This window comes from Rousettus aegyptiacus, unplaced genomic scaffold, assembly GCF_014176215.1.
Source record: "Rousettus aegyptiacus isolate mRouAeg1 unplaced genomic scaffold, mRouAeg1.p scaffold_m13_p_14, whole genome shotgun sequence".
Taxonomy (NCBI): domain Eukaryota; kingdom Metazoa; phylum Chordata; class Mammalia; order Chiroptera; family Pteropodidae; genus Rousettus; species Rousettus aegyptiacus.
The window spans coordinates 35,910,475-35,933,263 of NW_023416289.1; the positions used below are offsets into that span (position 1 = coordinate 35,910,475).

Below are 22,789 nucleotides of genomic sequence, written 5' to 3' on the forward strand. Positions count from 1 at the left end.
ATGCCAAGCAACTCTCTTCGTGAGTATGGGGTTTTCTTTTGGGATGGTGAACAAGTTCTAGAAATAGATAGTGATGATGTTACACACCATGGCCAAGCTATTTAATATCTCTGAATTGTACACTTTGAAATAGTTAAAATGATGAATTTTATGCACTGTGTATTTCACCTAAATTTAAACAACAACAACAACAACAACAACAACAACTCCATAGCTCCCCATCATCCTCAGGACAAAGTCCAAGTGTGGGTGCTTAATAAATAATTGTTTATGAGAATGTCACCCAGGTAGCAGCTGGGGCATCTCTGGCTTTTAAAACTCTCAACTCTGAGGTTTTGAAAAATCCGAAGTTATCCCATACTTTTAAAAATTATTATTATGTAAATGTGTTTCTTTCTTTCTTCACAACTGCTCTATACTAAGACCTTCTGAGGATGGTTGATGGAGGTTTGTCCTCTGCAGAAGTACAGCTCCCTGCAGATGTGAACTTGGACCAGCAGCATCAGCACCAACTGGGAGTCTGTTTGAAATGCAGACTCAGACCCACTAAATCAGAACCTTTATTTTAATAAGATCCCCAGGTGATTCACATGCACATTGGGGTTTGAAAAACATTAAGTGGTGATATGGTTTTGAGATTGTACCTATAAATGGTCCCTAACCACAATTCTATTCCTTAAATAACCTCTGGATCTATATTCTTTGCATATTGTGAATACAGCTGTATTTTGAGTCCAGAAAATGCGATTGGCCCTCACGAGTCTCCACTTTCCCTTGAGTGTATCTGTCCAATCCCTAACTCTAGCAGCAATGGCATTGAGTAAATAGACTTCCAAGGATGATATCAGTTGAAGGAAAAAGGAAGTGAGAGCAAGAAAATTAAAGTACGCCACATTTGAGGCTCAAGGCCAAACCTGCTCCAAGCGTCTCATTTAAGGCAGGTCATAGAAGGACTTAACCTGTGTCCGAGTTCTTCCTTCCTTTGCCAAGCCTTTGGAGATTTAGAGTGAAGGTAAGGTGACTTTTCCAAGATCACACTGCTGGTAAAGTGGTGAGGCATGGGGTACGGGCAGGAGGAACGTATAAAGCCTGGAGGATCTCCATGTTGCACCCCTGTTCCTGCAGAGACTGCAGAAACTCATTCGTCTTTCTGAAACACCTTCACGTTGGTGCTGTGCTCAAAAAACTTCATTCATTCCCCGCTACCTGTGACAACTGCCCATTTTTGTGAATTCTGGTGGAAAAAAACAAGAATCATGATTTCCCACTGTCTCCCGCATCACGCCAGCTCTTTCATGCCTCTCATCAATCCAGATCGACAATGATAATAAAAACCCTTTGCAACTTTCCACTTCAACCTCTCCTCAGCGCTAATAACTATTTGATGAGCATCCTCCTTCAGACTGTGTCCTTTTAATTCACCAGGGAGTGACCCCGTGGTCTGAAAGAGATTGGATATCTAACTTTGCTCTAGTCTAGCTGTGTGACGTTACGGAATCCATGTACCTCTCTGGGATTCTGTCTCCTCATCTGGAAAAGATGCCTGGAAGAGAAACTTGCCAACATTGGCCCATGGGTCACAGCACATTCACTCACATTCCATTGGCCGATGCGAGTTACTTGTCCAAGGCTGACACCAATGGGAGGATGTCTAATAGGGAAGCGGAGTAATGGTTTTGATGGTAGTACAATGGACTACAGACACTAGTGAGACAAGGGAAACATAGCTGGGACAAAGGAAAAAGCCTGTTTGGTCTTTTCATGAGTGGAATGGCAATTTCCTAATTTCTCCCCACTTCCTCTTCTTCAACCTAGTTGGTGAGGCGGGGTGGGGCAGGGCAGGCGGAAACTGGAGGGTGAGGAAGCTTTATTTCAAAAGCAAGACTTTCCTGTGTCTCATTCCTACAGCCTCTGCCTGTGAGTGACGAGATGGTGGCCATGTTGGAATTGTTCGTCCTGTGTGTAGAAACATTCTGGGCTACAGCTGCTTTCCTTCAGGGTTCCTAGCGTCCCCATGTCCCGAACCATGGTCAGAGATGGCCTTTGTCGCCTGTCTGTCTACTTGGAAGAACTGGAGGCTGTGGAGCTGAAGAAGTTCAAGTTACACCTGGGGACAGCTACAGACATGGGGGAGGATGGGATTCCCTGGGGACGAATGGAGACAGCTGGTCCCCTGGAAATGGCGCAGCTGCTGGTGGCCCATTATGGGATAGGGGAGGCCTGGGTGCTGGCACTGAGCATCTTTGATCGGATCAACAGGAAGGACCTGTGGGAGAGAGGACAGAGAGAGGACCTGGTGATGGGTAAGGAGGTGGTGATGAGACCTTCAGGACTGCAACCCACCAATCTCCTTCTTTCTGATAACCACTGAGCCCATAAGACCTGACTTCTAACTTATCCCCTTAGCCTTTGTTCTTGCTGTGTTCTGCCTGGGACACCCTCCCTCTATCTTCTTTGCCTGGAAAATTGTTATTTATCCATCAGAACCTTTGAGGTGCTACCTTTCCTGTGAGTTCTTTGCTCCTCTCCTCCCTCCTCTTGTCCCTCTCTGGCTGGCTTAGTGACCCCACTCGTGCCTCTTTAGCATTCAGATTTATTTGATTGTATCTTCTGTCCTATTTAATAATCACAATGACACAAACACTTATTGGTTCCCTGTGATAATAAGGTACCCATTGTGTGTAATGATGCTTTGGTACATTCAATGTCTAAAATGCTGTGTGATGAATTTATTATTGTGTCTATTCCATAAATGTGAAAACTGAGGCTCAGAAAAAAAAATGATTTACCCCCAGACAAAAGTCCATGAGACAGTATGTGCCAAGTGCTTAACACAATGCCCAGCAGATGGTAAGTACTCAGCAAACACCAGCTTTTATTGAATGTGGCAGAGATGGCATTTGAACTCTGTTCCTGCCCCAACCCCACCCCTGCCCAGGGCCATTAACTTTATTTTATTATGTTTTTAAATTAATTTATTGTTTATGGTGACATTGGTTAACAAAATCTGGTTAATTTCAGCTGTACATTTTAACAGTAAGGCATATATATATTTATATTGTGCGTTCACCTCCCATAGTTAGATTTCTTTCTGTCACCACATATTTGATCCTTTTTATCCCATCTGAGCTCTGGTTTTTAATGTCACTTGTCACCCCTAATGGAATGTGGGTCCCTCAAGAGCAGGGAGACTTCTGACTCTTTATTTGGTTCTCTGAGATTCCAGTGTCTAGCTATGGCCAGGAACAGAGTAAGTCTTGGCAAGTGTTTCTTGAATGAACATTCATGTTGTGCCAACACCTGGCTATGCACAGTCACCTCTGTGAGGCTTAGTGTCTCAAAGGATGTGTGATGGCAGTGCTGTGTCAGTAAATGTTGAACATCTCTAAAAAAACAAAAAACAAAAAACAGTCTTTAATGAGGCTGAAAACACAAAGGCTCTGGTTTGTGGCTTTTGCTATTTCCATTGCGTAAGTATCAGAGCATGGCTGATTTTAAGTTACTATACGATGTCACCTGGCTTGTAATTTATAGAAATTTAACAGTAGGCTCTTGAGCTGGAAATGTACAATGGGAAGATAACCTCTTAAGGCCTTCCCAGATCTGATCTTACATGATTCCTTCTCTCCTTGTCTCCATTCTTGGAGAATATTGAAGGTGCATTGGACTTGGGGAATATGACATTGGGTTACATTTTTACTTAGAGACATAAATGAAAAAGTGTTATCAGCAATAAATAAAAAGACAAATGTATTCATGTGTGATTCAGAAGAATTGTATTTACTTAGAGAAGCTTTATATTTATTTTAAGAAATTCAAATAATATACAAGTATCAATTCCCTCCTTTCTCCCCATCCCACCTAAATCTCTCCCCAGCTCTAACAACTGGGAACTATTTGATCAATATCCTTCTCCTTTTAATTCACAAGGAGGTGACCCCTTGGTCTTAAGGAGATCACATGTCTAGTTTTGCTCTAGTCTAACTGTGTGATGTTGAAGAATCCATGTACCTCTCTGGGCTTCTCTCTCCTTATCTGTAAGACAAAGGGGATTGGACTAAATCATTTTTGTATATAACATGTTTTCACATGTTAATGTACATCAGAGTCACCTGGACACCTTCTTACGAATGTAGAATCAAAGACCCACACCAGGGACTCTGGTTCAGCAGGTCTGGGGCACTAGGAATCTGCCTGTAGAAGTGGGTGGTAGTATATGCTTCATACATGTTTTGGGAAATGCTAAGGTACAACATCTTTGATGTCTTTTTCAGCTGTAATATTCAAGAATTACTTTTTTTTTAATTGTGATAAATTATCTGAAGTTACATTGGTGTTTATTTTCTATACACTGGCTTTTCCATTCTATTAGAACATAAAGTCCATGGAGCATATTGCCAATGACTAGAAAAATGTCTGGTGACCAGTATATGTATATTTGTTGGATGGATGGATGGATGGATGGATGGATGCATGGATGCATGGATGCATGGATGGATGCATAGATCAGACATGGCCGAGGGCTGAAGGGGAGGAGGGAATCCAAGCTGACTCGGGACTTACTGTCTGAGAAGACTAATTGGCTGGGTAGAGGTACCAGACACCATGATATGGGTACCCAGGAAGGAAATTGGGTTATGAAAAAACAAATGTTTTCAACAATAGTGTGTATGAGTTGTTGGCTGAACATTCTGGGGTGTGGGTGGGCAGGGAGTTATTATGTAAACAGTTTGATGTAGTAGTGGCTAATGTTGAGAGCTAGCCAGATATGTGCTATCTGAATTCCCCTAAATTTCTCTTCCAGATACTTCACCCCGTGGCCTATCCTCAGTGGGGAGCCAGTCAGCATGTTCTCTGAAAATCTTTACTGGAACTCCAAGAAAAGGTGAGCTATGAGCCAGGTATCCATTAGAATGCATTGGGCTACACATATTAAACTATCCAGCTGAGAGTAGATCAAACACAAAAAGGCATTTACTTCATGTTTGCATATAACAAGAAGTCTTGGGAGGTGTTAACAACACCATCGAAGCCCCAACTTCTTCCTGTTTCAATTCTATCAACCTCCCTATGTTGGCATTTTGTTCCAAGGATTTTCACTTCATATTTGCTAGATGGGGACCAAACCACCTCATAGAAAAGAATTCTTAGCAGGGACAAAAGCGAAGGCAAAGGCTTTCTTCCTCAAGTGACTGTCATTTTATCCAGGAATAAAACTCTTCCAAAAAGTTTCTTTCCCTAAAGCAGTCATATCCATGTAACGCTTGGCCAGGACCAAGGCACATGCCTAATCCCAGACCAGCCACTGGCAAAGGGGAACTAAGTCACTCATGACTAATTTAGGAAAACCATCATCCATCCCTGTGGGCTTCTGAAGGGACAACTGAAATCAAGTGATCAACACCCACTACTTGAATAGAATCAGAATTGTTGGCAAGGAAGAAACAAGAGTATGGGCTGTTGGATGAATGGCAACACCACCAACAATAACACACTTCTTTCTCTACAAGGAAAGACTATAAGACTTTTACAAAACCCAAAGATTGCTGTCACAACCACTTTGGTTCCATGCAAAAATGTTTTCTACACCAGACAGTATCAAAAGAGCAGTATACTTGGACTTTATAAACCTAGAAGTTTTAATATTGTTTATCAGTACACATTGAGAGCTAATAAAATAATTATCTATGAAGAGATGAACAGATAAACAAAATATGGTATATATACAACCATGAAATATTACTCAGCCTTAAAGAAGAATGAAACTCTGATACTTGCTGTAACGGAGATGAATTTTTAAAAGCATTCTGCTAAGTGAAATGAGCCAAACACAAAAGGAAACAATATTGTATAATTCCACTTGTATGAAGTACCAAAAACAGTCACATTCATAGAGACAGAAAGTAGAATGGAGGCTGCTAGTGGTTTGGGGGGAGGGCAGAAATGGTGAGTCAGTATTTAATGGGCATGATGAAAAAGTTCTGGGAAGAGATAGTGTGATTGTTGCTCAACAGCATGAATGCACTCACTGCCACTGACTTATACACTTGAAAATGGTTAAAATGGTAAATATTATGTATATTTCACCATAATTAAAAATAAAACAATACATGCATTCCTTTTGAGACTTCTGGGGTCAAATTCAGATCTCTTTTTTACTTTCCCTTGGGCAGATATTATGGGCCTCTGTGACATCCAAATACAAAGGGACACATTTTTGTCCAGGTCAAGGGTTTTCCACCTTCACTCTGTTGACACTTTGGGCAGGACAGTTGTGAGAGGCCTGACCTGTGTATTGTGGGCTGTTGAGCAGTGTCCCAGAACTTTACCCACTAGATGGCAGCAGCACCCATAGTTGTGTCAACCAAAAAAAAAATCTCCAGATCTTGCAGAATGTGCGGGGGTGGGGGAGGGGGGAACGATCACCCCACTGAGAAGCAGTGTTCTACATTACTCATCTACACCAAACAGCCTTTCCCAAAGACATTTTGAGCGAAGGATTTATATAGAACGGATAAGTTCTCCATTGTAGACATGCATCTACCATTTTTCAGAGAAGGCACCAAAAACTTTCAGCCGCATGCAAACCACACAGCGATCTTGCTAGCGACACAGTTTCTGATTCAGTAGGTGAGGAGTGGGGCTCAAGATTTCGCATTTCCAACTAGCTCCCTGATGAAGCCACGTGGGGTTTGGTGTTCCTTCACCAGGAGAGTACAAGGGTACAGCTGGAAGAGGTTGACACATTCCCCTAGACGTGCACTTCATCAACCTGAAAGCTGATTCCGACACTACTTGGCTCACCGACCACCGTTTGAGTAGCAGGGTTAGAGTCTTGTGTGTAAGTACACTTTCCATGTCCATGCCTCCGCCTCCCACCAGCAGGGATCTTTACACAGAAGTACCAAGGTACTCAGGCTCCATCTTGAACACTGTTCCAAGGATATTGCAGAACAAGGAGGCACTAGGCCCTGGTGTGCTTTAACTCAAGAATTCATGAAAGATTGCTGATGCATCTTCCACGCACCCTTCATTCCTCCCCATCAGATCCGCGGGAAACCTACAGGGACTACGTCCGCAGGAAGTTCCGGCTGATGGAGGACCGCAACGCGCGCCTGGGGGAATGCGTCAATCTCAGCCACCGCTACACCCGGCTGCTCCTGGTGAAGGAACACTCAAATCCCGTGTGGGCCCAGCAGAAGCTTTTGGACACAGGCTGGGGACACGCGCGAACCATAGGACACCAGACCAGCCTCATCCAGATGGAGACCCTGTTTGAGCCAGACGAGGAGCGTCCCGAGCCTCCGCACACAGTGGTCCTGCAGGGGGCGGCGGGGATGGGCAAATCCATGCTGGCCCACAAGGTGATGCTGGACTGGGCCGACGGGAGGGTCTTTCAGGACAGGTTCGACTACGTCTTCTACATCAATTGCAGGGAGATGAACCAGAGCGCGTCAGATCAGAGCGTGCAAGACCTCCTCTCCAGCTGCTGGCCTGAGCCCAGCGCGCCCCTTTGGGAGCTTGTCCAAGTTCCCGAGCGCCTCCTTTTCATCATTGATGGCTTTGACGAGCTCAGGCCCTCCTTCCACGACCCTCAGGGATCCTGCTGCCTATGCTGGGAGGAGAAACAGCCCACGGAGCTCCTCCTTAGCAGCCTAATTCGGAAGAAGCTGCTGCCGGAGCTGTGTTTGCTTATCACTACCAGGCCAGCGGCCTTGGAGAAACTGCAACACCTGCTGGAGCATCCCAGGCACGTGGAGGTCCTGGGCTTCTCTGAAGCTGAAAGGAAAGAGTACTTTTACAAGTATTTCCACAACACGGAGCAGGCGGGCCAAGTCTTCAACTTCGTGAGGGACAATGAGCCCCTTTTCACTCTGTGTTTTGTCCCTTTGGTGTGCTGGGTGGTCTGCACCTGCCTCAAGCAGCAGCTGGAGGGTGGGGGACTTTTAAGACAGACGTCCAGGACCACCACAGCGGTGTACATGCTCTACCTTCTGAGTCTGATGCAGCCCAAGCCAGGGTCTCCAACCCTCCAGCCCCCGCCCAACCAGAGAGGGCTATGCTCCTTGGCAGCAGATGGTCTCTGGAACCAGAAAATCCTATTTGAGGAGCAGGACCTCCGGAAGCATGGCCTGGATGGGGTCGATGTCTCTTCATTCCTAAACATGAACATCTTCCAGAAGGACATCAACTGTGAGAAGTTCTACAGCTTCATACACCTGAGTTTCCAGGAATTCTTTGCGGCCATGTACTACATCCTGGACGGTGGGGAGAGTGGGGCCAGCCCAGACCAGAACCTGAGGAGGCTGTTGGCTGAATATGCGTTTTCTGAAAGGAGCTTCTTGGCACTCACTGTCCGTTTCCTGTTCGGGCTTCTCAATGAAGAGACAAGAAGCTACCTGGAGAAGTGTCTTTGCTGGAAAGTCTCACCTCGCATCAAGATGGAACTGTTACAGTGCATCCAAAGCAAAGCTCAGAGCGAGGGCTCCACCCTGCAGCGGGGCTCCTTAGAGTTCCTCAGCTGTTTGTACGAGATCCAGGAGAAAGAGTTCATCCAGCAGGCCCTGGACCACTTCCAAGTGGTTGTGGTCAGCAGCATTGCCACAAAGATGGAACACATGGTCTCCTCCTTTTGCATGAAGAACTGCAGGAGCGTCCTGGTGCTGCATTTGTACGGGGCTGCCTACAGTGCAGATGAGGAAGATGGGGCAAGGTGGACTTCAGGGCCCCAGATGCCTCTGGCACCATTGTAAGTACTTATTGGGGCTTGCTGGCTAAGTTCATGCTCTTACCTGGGGGTGATGTTGCCCCTACTCCAGAACACACTCAGCAATATCTGGAGAAAGACTTGGTTGTAGCAACTTGGGGAGATGGGAGGAGAGCTACTGGCATCTAGTGGGTAGAGGCCAGGGACGCTGCAAACACATCTCTGTGCTCAGGACATCCCCCCAACAATAAAGATGATCTGCCTCCAGATGTCAGTAGTGTCCAGGTTAGTTTCCTGCTCTCAAACAATGCTCATTGGTACTAAATTGCGGTCAAGGGGAATGTATTTGATCAACAAATATCATCCAGGCAGTTGTCTACTTGTGGATGATTGGATAAAGAAGATGAGATGTGTTACATATATACAATGGCATACTACTCAGCCTGAAAAAGATGAAATATTGTCATTTGTGCCAACATGGGTAGACCTAGAGGGTATTATGCTAAGTGAGGTAAGTCAGGTAGAAAAGGACAAAAACCATATGATTTCGCCCATGCAAAATAAAAACAAAAAAGTAACCAACCAACAAAACAAAACAAAAACAAACAGACAACAGATACAGACAACAGATTGGTTGTTGCTAGGGGGGAAGGATGTAGTGGGTAGGGTGAAACGAGTAAAAAGGGTCAAATATATGGTGATGGATAGAAAGAAGACATTGGGTGATGAACATGCAATAGAGTATACAGACATTGCACTATAATGTTGTGTATCTGAAGCTTACATAATGTTATTAACCAGTGTTATCTCAATATATAAAAATACATATACCTCTTAGATGAAATCTATGTCCCATCCCTAGTCTCAGGGTTTAAGTCTGGTTTCTACTACTTGCCAGCTACATGACCTTGGGTGAGTAACACAGAGTCACTCGGAAGATAAATTAAAATGAAGATGACAGAATGCTTTATAAATTTTGAAGTGACAGTCAAGTGCCAAACGTAATCATTGTAAAGCGACTGGGAAAACTAGACTCGACTTGTCATTCCTTCATGCAGACCTGAGAGGAATATTTTGCCAGATGCCTATAGTGAGCAACTTGCTGCCGCCCTGAGCACCAACCCGAATCTGATGGAGCTGGCTTTGTACCGCAATGCCCTGGGGAGCCGGGGGGTGAAGCTGCTGTGTCAAGGGCTCCAACACCCCAACTGCAAACTTCAGAATCTGAGGTGAGCCTAAGCTGGTTGAGGACCTTCCAATGGCCCCGCCAGGCCCTGTTGTGGGCCTTAGTCAGAAAGGACACAAAACAGTGTCAATTCGAACCACCACGACAAAGTGCCACAGGCTGGGTAACTTAAACAATAGAAATTTATTTCTCACAATTCTGGACACTGGAAGTTTGAGATCAAGGTGTCGGTAGGGCTGATTCCTTCTGAGGTCTCTCTCCTTGGCTTGTAGATGAACATCTTCTCCCTGTGTTCTCACATGGCCCTCCATCTGTGTGTGCCTGTGTCTGCATCTCTTCTTATGAGGACACCAGTCAGATTGGACCAGGTCCCACCCATATGACCCAGTTTTAACTTAAGTCATCTCTTTAAAGACCCTCTCTTCAAATGCAATTGCACACTGAGGTATAGGGGCTTAGGGCTTCAATATATGAATTTCATGGGGGACACGGCTTGGCCCATAACAGATGAGGATTGATATTAGTTCAGGTGTCATTATCTCTCGCTCTTCTTAATTTTATCTGCCCCTTTGCAGGCTTCCTATCTCATACCTGCTGTTTTCAAACTATATTATCAAGCTACAGTAATTAAACAGCATGGTCCTGGCAAAAAGACAGATATGTAGACCGATGGAATAGAATAGAGAGCCTAGAAATAAACCCATTCATATACAGCCAAAGATCTCCAACAAGGATGCCAGGACTACACAATGGAGATGTCTAGAAGAGGCAAATCCATAGGGACAGAAAGCAGCATGCTGGCTGCCCGGGGCTGAGAGGAAGGGGGAATGGGGAGTTATTATTTAACAGGTACAGAGTTTCTATTTTGGAAGATGAAGTTCTGGAGATGGATGGTAGTGATGGTCACAAAGTAATGTAAATATGCTTAATGCTACTGCACTGGATACTTAATGATGAATTTGAGGGCCAGACCAATAAGGGGACCACTTCGTAAATTATGTGAATGGCTAACCACTGCACTACACACCTGAAACTAATATAAAATAATATAGAATGTCAACTGTAGTTGAAAAATAAAACTTTAAAAAATGGTGAATATTATGTTATGCTTTCAAGGCACAGTAACCCTGCCAATCAGCAAATGTGACCCAGTGAGCACCTTGGGACCTGCTTCTTCTCATAGTGATAGGGAAAGAAAGAAGTGGAGAAGAGAGAGTGGGAGGGATCTTGGATTTCTTTCCCAAGGGCAACCTCTGTGAAAGCATTGCCTTGACTACAAAGCACCAAAAACTTTTCACACTGTTCTTGTTGCTTTTATTTATTTTTATTGAGATATTATTCACTTATGAGGCAACAATTTTTCTTTGTTGGGTATATTGCACAAGATTGTGCAACATATCTGCATGATCTAATTCCAGAACATTTTCATCGCACCAAGAAGAAACACCCTTACCATGAGCAGCGACTCCTCTGATGCCCCTGCTTCCCGCCCCTGGCAACTAGTAATCTCCTTCCTTTGATTTTAGAAAAACAGAAAAATAGGTATAGACCAAAAGAGAGAGGGCAAGAAAGGACAAGGGACAGAACCTCGACTAAAAAAAACACAAAGGAAATGACTGGCTATCTTCTCCTTCTTCCCATTCTAGGCTTAAGAGGTGCTGGGTCTCCAGCTCTGCCTGTCAGGACCTCACAGCCGCATTGATGGCTAATAAGAACTTAATGAGGATGGACCTAAGCGGCAATGACCTCGGGCTGCCAGGCATGAAGCTGCTCTGTGAGGGGCTCCAGCACCCCAAGTGCAGGCTGCAGATGATCCAGTGAGTCCTAATCTGTGCCATCTCCCCGGGCAAACTCCTTGTCTCCTGGGCTTGGAATAGCAGATGACTCCCAAGTCTCTATCTGGAAATTAAGGCTGCACTTCAACTCGTGACTCATAACTCTGCCTTAGACTCTGCACTTCAGAGAACCTCTTTCTGGCCTCCTCTGACCTCACCATTCCCACATGGTGAGGAGTCCCCGGGGCTACCTGCCCACCAAGCACCCACTCTCATCCTGGGGAGTCAGAACCCCTGAGCTCCCCATGCCAATACCTTTTCATTGCACAGCCCCCTTCTGCAATGTCATTGTGCTAGAAAGACCACCGAGTTTCCCTCCTGTGTATCTCCTTTACCACTTACACAGTTTGCTTCTGACACCTCTGGTCACCAAATGTGTGTGTGTGGGGGGGAGGGTTTCTACCATACCAAGCCATTCTCTGGGGCACCAGCTGGGTGTCCTACAATTTTATGCGGTTCTGATACTATCACCCTGGAGAAAGTGTCACACCCCACAGGTTAAGGGCTCAGTCCCAGGAGACCACTCTCCCCAACTTCAGATGACAGTTGCAAGTCCAGGTGGTCACCTGTGCTTCTGACTGATGGGCTACAAATCAGAGGTTCCCATGACCCTCTAACTTCAGGTTTGATTAATTTACTAGAGCGGCTCCCAAAACTCAGGCAGGGAAATGCTTATATTTACCAGTCTATCAAAGAATGTGAAAAAGGACTCAGATGGACAGTCAGATGATGACATGCATAGGGCCAGGCATGGGAGGGTCCCAAGCATAGGAGCTGCTATCCTGGTGGGTTGGAATGTGTCATCCTCCTGACAGGGATGTGTTTACCCACTTGGAAGTCTTTGAGCACCCTACTATTGGAATCTTATGGAAGCATCCTCACGTAGGCAGGATCAGTAAGTAACTCTGTTTCCAGCCCTTTTCCCTTATCTAGAGTGTGGAGGTAAGGCTGAAAATTCCAAGCTTCTAAGCATTGCGTGGTCTTTCTGGTCAGTCACCAGCCCCTATCCAGAAGCCTACCAAGAGTTGCCTCAATAGAACAGAAGATACTGCTAGTACTCTCATTACTTAGGAAATTGCAAGGATTTTAGAACTTCTGTGTCAGGAACCAGGGGCAGAGACCAGTATACATATTTTCTGTTATCTCACAGCCACCCTCATTCTGCAGCTTTCAAGAACCAACCCAAAGTCTCCTCTAATTGCACACACTGTTTGCTGAGTGAGGTGGCTCCTCAGCCATGACGATTTTGATAAACAGTAGCTCACGTTGACTGAGCATTCTCTCTATGCCAGCCCCAGCCCCATATCCTCAGCCTTTAGTAAATTATGTAGTCCTTGCAACAGCCCTCTGAGGTCGGCTCTGTTATTATCCTTATTTTAGAGTCAATGAACCTGAGACACTGTAACACATGAAACCGAAAATTAAGACTTGATGGACACTTGCTTGAGGTCACAGCGGTAGTGGGTGGTGGAGATGGGGGCAAACGCAAGCCGCTGAGCTCTAGAGACCCCTCTGAGCTGTTGTGCTGCACTGCCTTAGTGGCACAACCTACATTGAATTGTAACTGCTACTTCTTTGTCTTATTAGACAAGACACTCCTTTCTGGAGATCATGAAGTCTTGTCCTTCTCTGCAGCTTTAGTGACACGTGTGGGTTTGTGTTGGTAACAAAATGGGCCAGGGGGATGAGCCATCAGGATGCAGAAATTCAAGATGGTGCCACCTCCAACGTTTCTTTCCTCCCGAGGTTGAGAAAGTGTCACCTGGAGGCCCGCGCTTGTCAGGAGATGGCTTCAGTGCTCAGCACCAGCCGACACCTAGTGGAGCTGGACCTGACAGGAAATGCACTGGAGGACTTGGGTCTGAAGCTGTTGTGTCAAGGCCTGAGGAACCCAGTCTGTAGGCTGCAGACCTTGTGGTGAGTTCTTTGTGGGGCCAACACAATAGGAGGCAGAGCTCCTCATGTTGAATGATGCTATGGCTATGCATTCATTGTTTGCACACCCATATTCAGAGCAGCATTATCTACAGTAACCAAGAAGTGGAAACAACGCAAATGTCCATCAGCGGGGAATGGATAAACAAAATGTGGTCTCTACATACAATGGAGCATTATTCTACCTTAAAAAGGGAATAACATTCTCATATGGGCTACAACATGGACAAACCTGAAGACATAATGCTAAGTGAAATATCAATCATAAAAGACAAAGATTATATGAGGTAACTAGAATAGTCAAATCCATAGAGACAGGAAGTAGAACAGTGGTTGTCAAGGGCCAGGGCAGGAGGGGATGGGAAGTTATGTAATGAATACAGAGTTTCCGTTCTGGAGATGGATCGTCATGACGGATACACAACAGTGTGAACATACTTAATGCCACTAAACTGTACACTTAAAAGTGGTTAAAATGGTAATTTTTTATGTTATGTATTCATTCTGTGTATGTGTTATACTTTGTTTATCCATTCATGGATGGACGCTTAGGTTGCTTCCACCTTTTGGCTATTTTGAATAATGCTGTTGTGAACATGGGTGTGCAAATATTTCTTTGAACCCCTGCTTTCAATTCTTTTGGAGGTGTACCTGGAAATGGAATTGATGACTCATTTGACTATTTTTAATTTTTTGAGGAACCACTATACCATTACCCACAGCAGCTGCACCATTTCACATTCCTACCAATAGTGCACAAAGGTTCCAATTTCTCCACATCCTTTCCAGTACTTGTTATTTTCTGGGTTTTGTTTTTGTCTGTTTTCTTTTCTTTTCTTTTCCTTCCTTCCTTCCTTCCTTCCTTCCTTCCTTCCTTCCTTCCTTCTTTCTTTCTTTCTTTCTTTCTTTCTTTCTTTCTTCTTTCTTCTTCTTCTTTTTTTTTATAATGACCATTCTAATGGGTGTGAGGTAGTGTCTCATTGTAGTTTTGATTTTCATTTCCCGAATGATCAGTGATGTTGAGCATCTTTTTGTGTGATTTGTGGCCATTCATATATCTTCTCTGAAAAGATCCACTCCAGGCCTTTGTGTGTTTTTAAAAAATGAATTGTTTGTTTGAGAATGCATTGCTCTGAAGACTGGAGGTAGGGAGGAAAAATTGGCATTATATAGAAAACACTCCATAACATACGTTGAATAGGTTGAAGATTTGCCACCTCACTGCTGCTGCCTGTGAAGACTTGGCCTCCACCCTGAGTGTGAACCAGAGCCTGATGGAACTAGACCTAAGCCTGAATGACCTGGGGGATCCTGGGGTGCTGCTGCTGTGTGAGGGCCTCAGGCATCCCCAGTGCAAACTCCAGACCCTCCGGTGAGTCTCCCTTTTCTCACCATCATTGAAGTCCAAATTTTCAATCCTTGCCCTTCAGTCTGGTCTTACTGGGGCCATGCTCCTTCCCTTCCTTTCTTAACCTTTAGCTCTATCTGTGTCCTTTCAAAGAACTTTCTTTCATAGGGCTCTTGTACCAGCTGCTCCTTCTTCCTGGAATTTCTTTCTGCTCTGTAGTCCTCCCTTTTTATCCTGATAACATCTGTTTTATCTGTTAGGACTCAAAACAAATACTTCTTCCCTTTGGATGCCTTCCCTAACCCTAAGATAAGGTCCTAGTTTTTTCATCCTATTTGACTTTGGACTTCTCTTCAGCATCACTAATCAAAATTGGTCATTTGTGTGTATGTGTGTGGTATTCTAATTCAGGAATTGTGAAGAGATGGATAAACAAATGAACAAAAAATGCAGCAAGGCTGTCTATTTTCAGAAAAATTTTTTTCTTTGTAGTCCCAAAGGAGATTTTTTTTAATCTTTAGAGGACTGAGATAAATCTGTGCCCCATTTTTTCACCCTCTTTCATGAGAATCTTAGACTGCTCTGGGTCCTTCCCTCTTGTCCAGTGGCAGCAGGTCTGCCAGATATTCATATTTACACAGATCTTACATGTCACCTGAGGACACTGATGCATGCAAAAGCAAGGGGACTTCAGGTTTTTACAGTATGGGTAGCTATATCTAAGGACAAGAAGGAATCTTTGAAAATTTGAAAAAACTATATGAAAGCTCTTTTGACTCTCTTAAGCCCCCAAATACGCTTCCAGTCTCAATGGTCACCACACTAGTTGCATGGAGTGTGGTTGAGAATGACACTTACATCAAGGACATACACTCTAGCTCTGTGACCTGAGGAGGGCATGACACCTTTGAGAGCCTCAGTCCTTTTCCCTCCTAATGGCTGTTGTAAGGAACAAATGAAGTGATACCCATAAATCACTTGTGTTATGGATTCATATGTTCCAAAAATTTATATTGAAGTCCTGACCCCAAGTACCTGAGAATGTGACCTTGTTTGGAAATAAGGTCTGTATCAATCTGTACTCGTTTGCTCAAGCTGCCATCATCAAATACCACAGCCTGGGTGGCTTAAACAATAGATATTTACTTTCTCACAGTTCTGATGGCTGGAAGTTTGTGATCAAGGAATCGACAGGGTTAGTTTCTCCTGAGACCTCGCTGTGTCCTCTCTGGAGACATCTGGTGTCTCTTTGTGAGTCTTCATTTCCTCTTATAAGGACATCAGTCAAATTGGATAAGGGCATATCTAACGGCCTTATGTTAACTTAATCATCTCTTGAAAGGCCCCTTCTCCAGTCACATTCTGAAGGACTAAGAGTTAAGGCTTCAAATGAAGCTGGTGGGGAGGGAGATGCAATCAGCCCGGGTTGGTGCAGATGAACTTAGTTCAGATGAGATTATAATGGAGTAGGGCGGACCCTTAAGAAGGTGTCTTTATGAAAAAGGCAAGTTTGGACAGACACACACACAAATGAGAACACCACGTGCAGGTGAAGGCACAGACAAGATAATGCGTCTCCAAGCCAGGGAATGGTAAAGGTCACCAACAAACTCCCAGAAGCTGGAGGAGGAGACTAGAACGAACTCTCCTTCACAGCCTCAGCAGCAACCAATCCTGCTGACACCTTGATCTCGGACTTCTGGCTTCCGAACTGGGAGATAATGTTTGTTTAAGCCCCTAGTCTGTAGTGCTTGTTATAGTGCTTATTATCCAACTAATAATACACTTAACCTGTTCTAAACATCCAAGAGATATTAAATATTATCTTTTATTTTTTCTTTTTGCTATTCTTGTGTTCCTTCCTTTTTGTCTCTTCCTTCCAGCTTCGTTCCTGCCTGCTTCTTTCTTCCTCCTTCATTTTCTCTCTCAAGGGTAGCGATGGAGTCTATCACTCTCTCTGCAGTGAGCACAGTGCCTGGCACAAAAGCCTTCTCAGGAGAGGTCCCTGGAGATGTCAGCTCTGCTCTGTGTACCGTGTCTTTCCAGGTTGGGCATTTGCCGGCTCAGCTCTGCGGCGTGTGAGGGTCTGTCCACCGTGTTCCAGTTCAATCATCACCTCCGAGAACTGGACCTGAGTTTCAATGACCTAGGTGACAGGGGCATGTGGTTGCTGTGTGAGGGGCTAAGGCACCCCACATGCAGACTCCAGAAACTGTGGTGAGCGGCTGGTATTCAGGACTGGCGGTGGTGGTGGTGGTGGTCCCTGGGGTGCCAGCGTTTGTTTGTCCTTGATTTTTCTATTGAAGGGTTATCCCTGTGTCACTTTGGAAGATATGGGAGTCTACAGGTAAAAAGAAAAACTGTGCAAACAAGTCACAGAATACTTCATACTCTGGGGGAATACAGACAGGAAATGCCTCATTTTTCCTTCAGTCATTGCCTCTAAACTTTTTCTATAAAACCCCCTCTTTCCTTGGATTTTGACTTGGGCAGACCTATGGCTTTTTGGTAACTTTTATATAATAAAAATTCAAAGTATAATAAATTTTCTAATCAAAGGTGAACTATTGCTTCCTCCTTCTTCCAATACCAGCCTGGCCCCCAACCTGAAAGACTTACAAGTGGATCAGGCATGTCGACTTTTTAAATTGTCTTCTATTTCTGAGTCTTGCTTATCCAGGGCATTGGGTAACTGAGGATTAAGATGGGGGCTTGGGGATAGCTTTTCTCCCTTAATCAGTGCTCCCAAGGTCTCTCTGGGTTGTCAGTACCCCCATCTGGCAGGCATCCAACTGCTACCCCTCTCATAAGGATTATATATGAGTTCTTCTAGGGGCCTCTAGGAGGTGCCTCCACTGCCCAGGCTTCCTTACACAACCCCCTCCTCAGCTCTCACCACAGTCTTCTATTCCTGACTTTCTGTACCTGTCATGTAGGTGGTTCCAGTTCACGAAGCTCTGTTTTTTTTTTTCTCTCTTGCAAGTCCCAGACTGTTCTCTTGTACCTTGTTTTAGAGGCTAGCATTGGGTGCCTCATGACATCTGCCAAACTAAGATTAAAATATTTCCATTTAACATCCCAGCTATGATACCACTATGAGGAATAAATGATAAAGTTAAGTGTAAAGCCCTTAGAACTTTATCGGTTCTCAATAAATGTTACCTATTCTTATTTGCATTGTAACAGCAGAGAATACAGGAAAGATACAAAATCGGGAGCAGAATAGAAATCACAAAGAATTAGACGATATATTTCTAGGGCAGGTGGTGGCCCAATTCACACTGGCTTCTAAAAAACAGGATTTATTAACTGTAACCAAAAGACATTCTTCAGATATGGCTTGATCTAGGCATTTGGAACCTTGATTTCCATTATCTTCTGTACTCATTGCTGTATTGGCTCCACTATCAGATCAGGTTAGCCTTGACTCTGCTTGGTAGCAGATGCTTACAACTTTGTAGATGACTTCTTTCCAAGTCCAAGTTCTGAAAGCAAAAGCTCTAGGAAAAGTGTGGTTCCGATTCACAAGCTCTAGGTGGATGGATCCTGTGTCCAGCTGAACCACTTATGATGGCTTGGGACACAGAAACCAACCTGCTTAGGCCTGGACCCTCTATTCACCTCTGGAGGTTGAGAACCACGTGAACCCCAGATGGACTGACACTGAGGTACCAATGAGAAATTGGGGTATAATTCCCAAAAGGCAAAGCCAACTGGTTTCTATTATAGATGAAGCTGTAAATGGAGGGGCATCCCTAAATGCCTCTCTGAAGAGCTTGCCATCAGCACTGTGACCTGGACTGGTTTGGTTCTACTCTGCTTTCTTGTAAACTAGTCCCCTAAAATCTTTATCCTGATTCCTTATGAAAAAAAGACTTTCCAAAAGTAGCTCATGATTATTTTTTCAACCTTTTTTTTTTTTTCCCTTTCATCTTCAATAACAGGCTGGACAGTTGTGGCCTCACTGCCAAAGCCTCTGAAGATCTTTCTTCCACCCTGGGGGTCAACCAGACCCTGACAGAGCTTTATCTGACCAACAACTCCCTGGGCAACACTGGTGTCAGGCTGCTGTGCAAGCGGCTGAGTCATCCTGGTTGCAAACTTCGAGTCCTCTGGTGAGAGATGGTTCCTGGCTCTGGGTGGACAGGACATGGGGCTTGGAGTTAGGAGTGAAAATCAATAATTAAGACCCCCCCCTCCCCAGTTTGGATAGACAAATAATCTAGAAAATTTGGGACTATTTCACTTGTTATTCATTCATCTCATGTATGCAATTTGAATAGAATACAGAGGAGACCTCATGTTGCATCTTGGGCAATACTTCTACCATATGCTTGGCTGTGCAGCTTTGGAGAATGCACTGAGTATCTATTTTCTAATCTGTCAAATGAGGCCATCATAGCTGAGTGAGAATCTCTAATTACTCTGCCTGGCCTCAAATTCTAATTCTATGACTTTCTAATTTTGTGGTGTGTGTGGTTTTTGTTTGTTTGTTTGTTTGTTTTTGGCAAATTATCCAACCTCTTAGTACCTCAATGTCCCTGACTATAAAAATGAGGGAAAATTACTTCTTCATATGATGATCATGAATTAAATGAGTTGACACCCATGAGGGACTTAAAATGGTGTGTAGCTTAAGTAAACATGTTTTCCAAGAGGATTTGGTTTCAAGTGAAGTACTAGATAATGGAATTATTTTAACAGGGCAAGATGCATGGTAGATTGAGTATATCAATCAAATGTCACAAGAGTGGTCTGAAATGATATTTCCCAACCTGTGTCCTCAGGTTATTTGGAATGGACCTGAATAAAATGACCCACAGAAGACTGGCAGCGCTCCGGGTAACAAAACCTTACTTGGACATTGGCTGCTGACTGGTTCTGTCTGCTGGTTCTTCTCTTGAAGTCGGAACAGAGGGAGATTGCCCCAGGACCTGTTAATAACATAATACTCAGGCTCTATATTTCCTCAAGAGGCAACCGCCTAGGCAGAATATGTCCTTTTTATTTGAGGTCTATGTAATCAACATGTGATGGGGCTTGGGGCTCTAGTTTGGGGAACGTTGGTGACATGGAGAGAATTTAGGGCCAGATTCTAGATCAGAGGCTCTCAACCAAGGGTGATTTTGCATATGCCCCCCGACCCCCAAAAGGGGACACTGATAATGTTAGCAGACATTGGAGTAAGGGAGCTACTGGTATTTAATGAGTAGAAGCCATGGGTCCTGCTAAACATTCTATAATACATTCTATAATAAAGGCAGCCCCCTACAACAATTTAACTGAAAATGTCAATTGTGCCCAAGTTAGGAAGTCCTGTTCCCAAAGAGTTAATGGTATAGTAAGTGTAGTTGATACCAGTTGTGATGCGACAGTCCCGCTAACAACCCTGGCAATCCTGTTTTGCACCATGACCGTCTCCTGGCTGGAGTCAATCAAACCATGTCTAGACACCTGCCACTATCAGGCAACCATAGGCTGACCAGTAATCTACATTAGGTTTTGGATGAAAACATGAAATCAGAATTTTATTCTTGGAGACTTGAATTAGGGAACTTCAGACTAAGCCAACGATTGTTGTAAAACTTCCTAAGAATGCCATGAACATGTGATACCTAACTCAGTAACTGCTGTATGGAGACCAGAATTTACTAGGAAGCAAGATTTGTAGGGATACAAGTATTTAGTGGCCTGGTAATCTATGAAAGGTTGGAAAAGTAACTTGGATTCTGTGGACATGAATAAATACTCCATGACCACTCGCACATGTCCCTTGATATCAAATTCTTTAATTACCAAACCCTCTGTGTCCCTGGCCTGGCCTCCAACCCCTTTCAACAGTGGCTTCCAAAACCAACAGCAGTTCTCATATTCAGAAGTTGGGTGAGCAAGAAACCTCATTGTCAATCCCTGAGCTGCCTTAAAGATGAGGGTCACTAAAATCTGTGGGCAACATGTTGCATTAATGGTGGGGTTACGTGTGATGCTTAATCTCCCAGCCTTCCAAAGCAGAAGCCCAGCAAGAGTTAATGGGAATTAAAATACTTGCCCCTGAAGTTGGCAGAAAGGGATGGAGGAATGGTGCTTAATGTCAACCAATTTTTCCAAGTGTACCTGTGGCCACAAGCTACATTTCTAAATGTGTAATACTCCAAGTAGAGGGTACTTTTATAAGGGTTTTAACAGCTAGGTTACTTGGCTGAATGTCCTATTAGTTGATTGGCTTTGCCCACCTCAGTATCCCAATGAAATGTGTGCTTAATTAAAATGCAAGGCCACCATTAGTTTGAGGATGCTGATGTTTTTCCATGTCATAAGTCCCGTGGGCCTTGTATTTTCACATCCAAAAGGTTACAGTAAACTAGCCAATGCCTTACCAGATGGAGATTTTGGGGAGTATAAATGCCTGCGGATTAAAGTAAAGGGGTCTCAAACAGATGCTTGCCCTATCTTTTTTGGGTGGGCAAGCCCAGGACTTTACCCATCCCTCCCCACTCCAGACTGCTGCATGCCACACTTTGCTAGTGTACTCGGAGGCAAAAAAATTACACATGGAAGCATTACATAGACAACTTTTATTTTCTAATTCTACTTTGTACACTTAAATGTTACTAATCCAATACCATTCAACACATTAAAGATGGACGAGGACTTACAAGTTTTAGAATTTAAGGTTGTAGAACTATTTAATGACAGAAACTTATTTGGGAGATTATTCAAGAGTAAACTGAAGCCCTTTGTTCCAGACAATTGCCCCTGGGCTTTTGATGCCAAAACTGTCTTATGCAAAATCCCTGTCAGGAGAAAGCCAAGATGAAGCTGATTGGCATGTACCAATCTGGATGGTGCCTAGCACGCAATTAAGGGAGCAGAGGCTGATGGTAATTGCTACCAGGCTGGTTGCTGCAATCACGCACAGGATCCAAGTTGAAGAGCAAGTCTGGGGAAATCAAAGACACGTTAGCACGCTCAAAAAACCACCGTTCTAAATAGTAAGATGCTTTCCTCAAAACAGTGACACACAAAAAGGGAGCACTTCCCAGTCCCAAAAACGGCAAGTGCCCCCTTTTTGAGTAACACGATCTGAGGTGTTGCACTCGTCCACGGAAGCCACTAGTAATGCAAGGTTCGCACAAGGAATCTAGAAAATGCCAGAAACGGTAGTCATGGATTTGAAAGGAAAATTGTTAAACTTGTTAAACGTTTGAGTTTCCCTTCCCATCAGCAAAGCACACTTCCAGCTAGCGGCCCCATTTGTTTACCAGGTAGTAGCAGTTCCATGCTATGGCATTTCATATTTTCTAAAGGAACAGGATTCATTAAAACCTACATAGGAAGATTCCAAATTAGACTACCAAGACCAGATAGCTTTGGGTCTCCTCAGTGGTGTCCACTGACACACATAATGCGGCGCTTTCGACCTGGACACCCGAGTGCTTTTACATCCGAATGTCACAGGCAGCACTGCTACCCAAGTCGTTAGGTCACCAGGCCTGCACTGCCCAACCTAATCTGTGCCCCGTTGTTGATAATGAAACGTCAACCGAAGCCCACACCACCGGAAGTTACTAGCTCAATCGGTAAAACTCAAAAAATGGCGGCACTTTCGTAGTCAGAACAGAAAGTGCCCCCACAGTTTGAGTTCCACAGGTTGAGAGAATCCAGGGATGTCATCGCCAGCGGAAGGACTTACCAGGCAAAGAACTCTTGCTTGCAAAAGGATAAAAAGGTTAAGGCCGCCTTAAATCTTAAAATCTGGAAAACATGTTAAGTTAAAA

At 44.2% G+C, this 22,789-nt stretch overlaps 1 protein-coding gene across 1 annotated transcript; it reads left to right on the plus strand.

The window, feature by feature from the left end:
• The first annotated feature begins 938 nt into the window (after positions 1-938).
• NLRP12 (NLR family pyrin domain containing 12) lies at positions 939-21,165 on the plus strand. The gene is made up of 11 exons (XM_016130921.2): positions 939-1,012; positions 1,909-2,303; positions 4,805-4,885; positions 7,048-8,749; positions 9,766-9,936; positions 11,540-11,710; positions 13,475-13,645; positions 14,865-15,035; positions 17,058-17,228; positions 18,956-19,126; positions 19,799-21,165. The coding sequence occupies exons 2-11, from the start codon at positions 2,015-2,017 to the stop codon at positions 19,884-19,886; spliced, it is 3,186 nt and encodes a 1,061-aa protein (XP_015986407.2). The 5' UTR covers positions 939-1,012; positions 1,909-2,014; the 3' UTR covers positions 19,887-21,165.
• Positions 21,166-22,789: the final 1,624 nt, after the last annotated feature.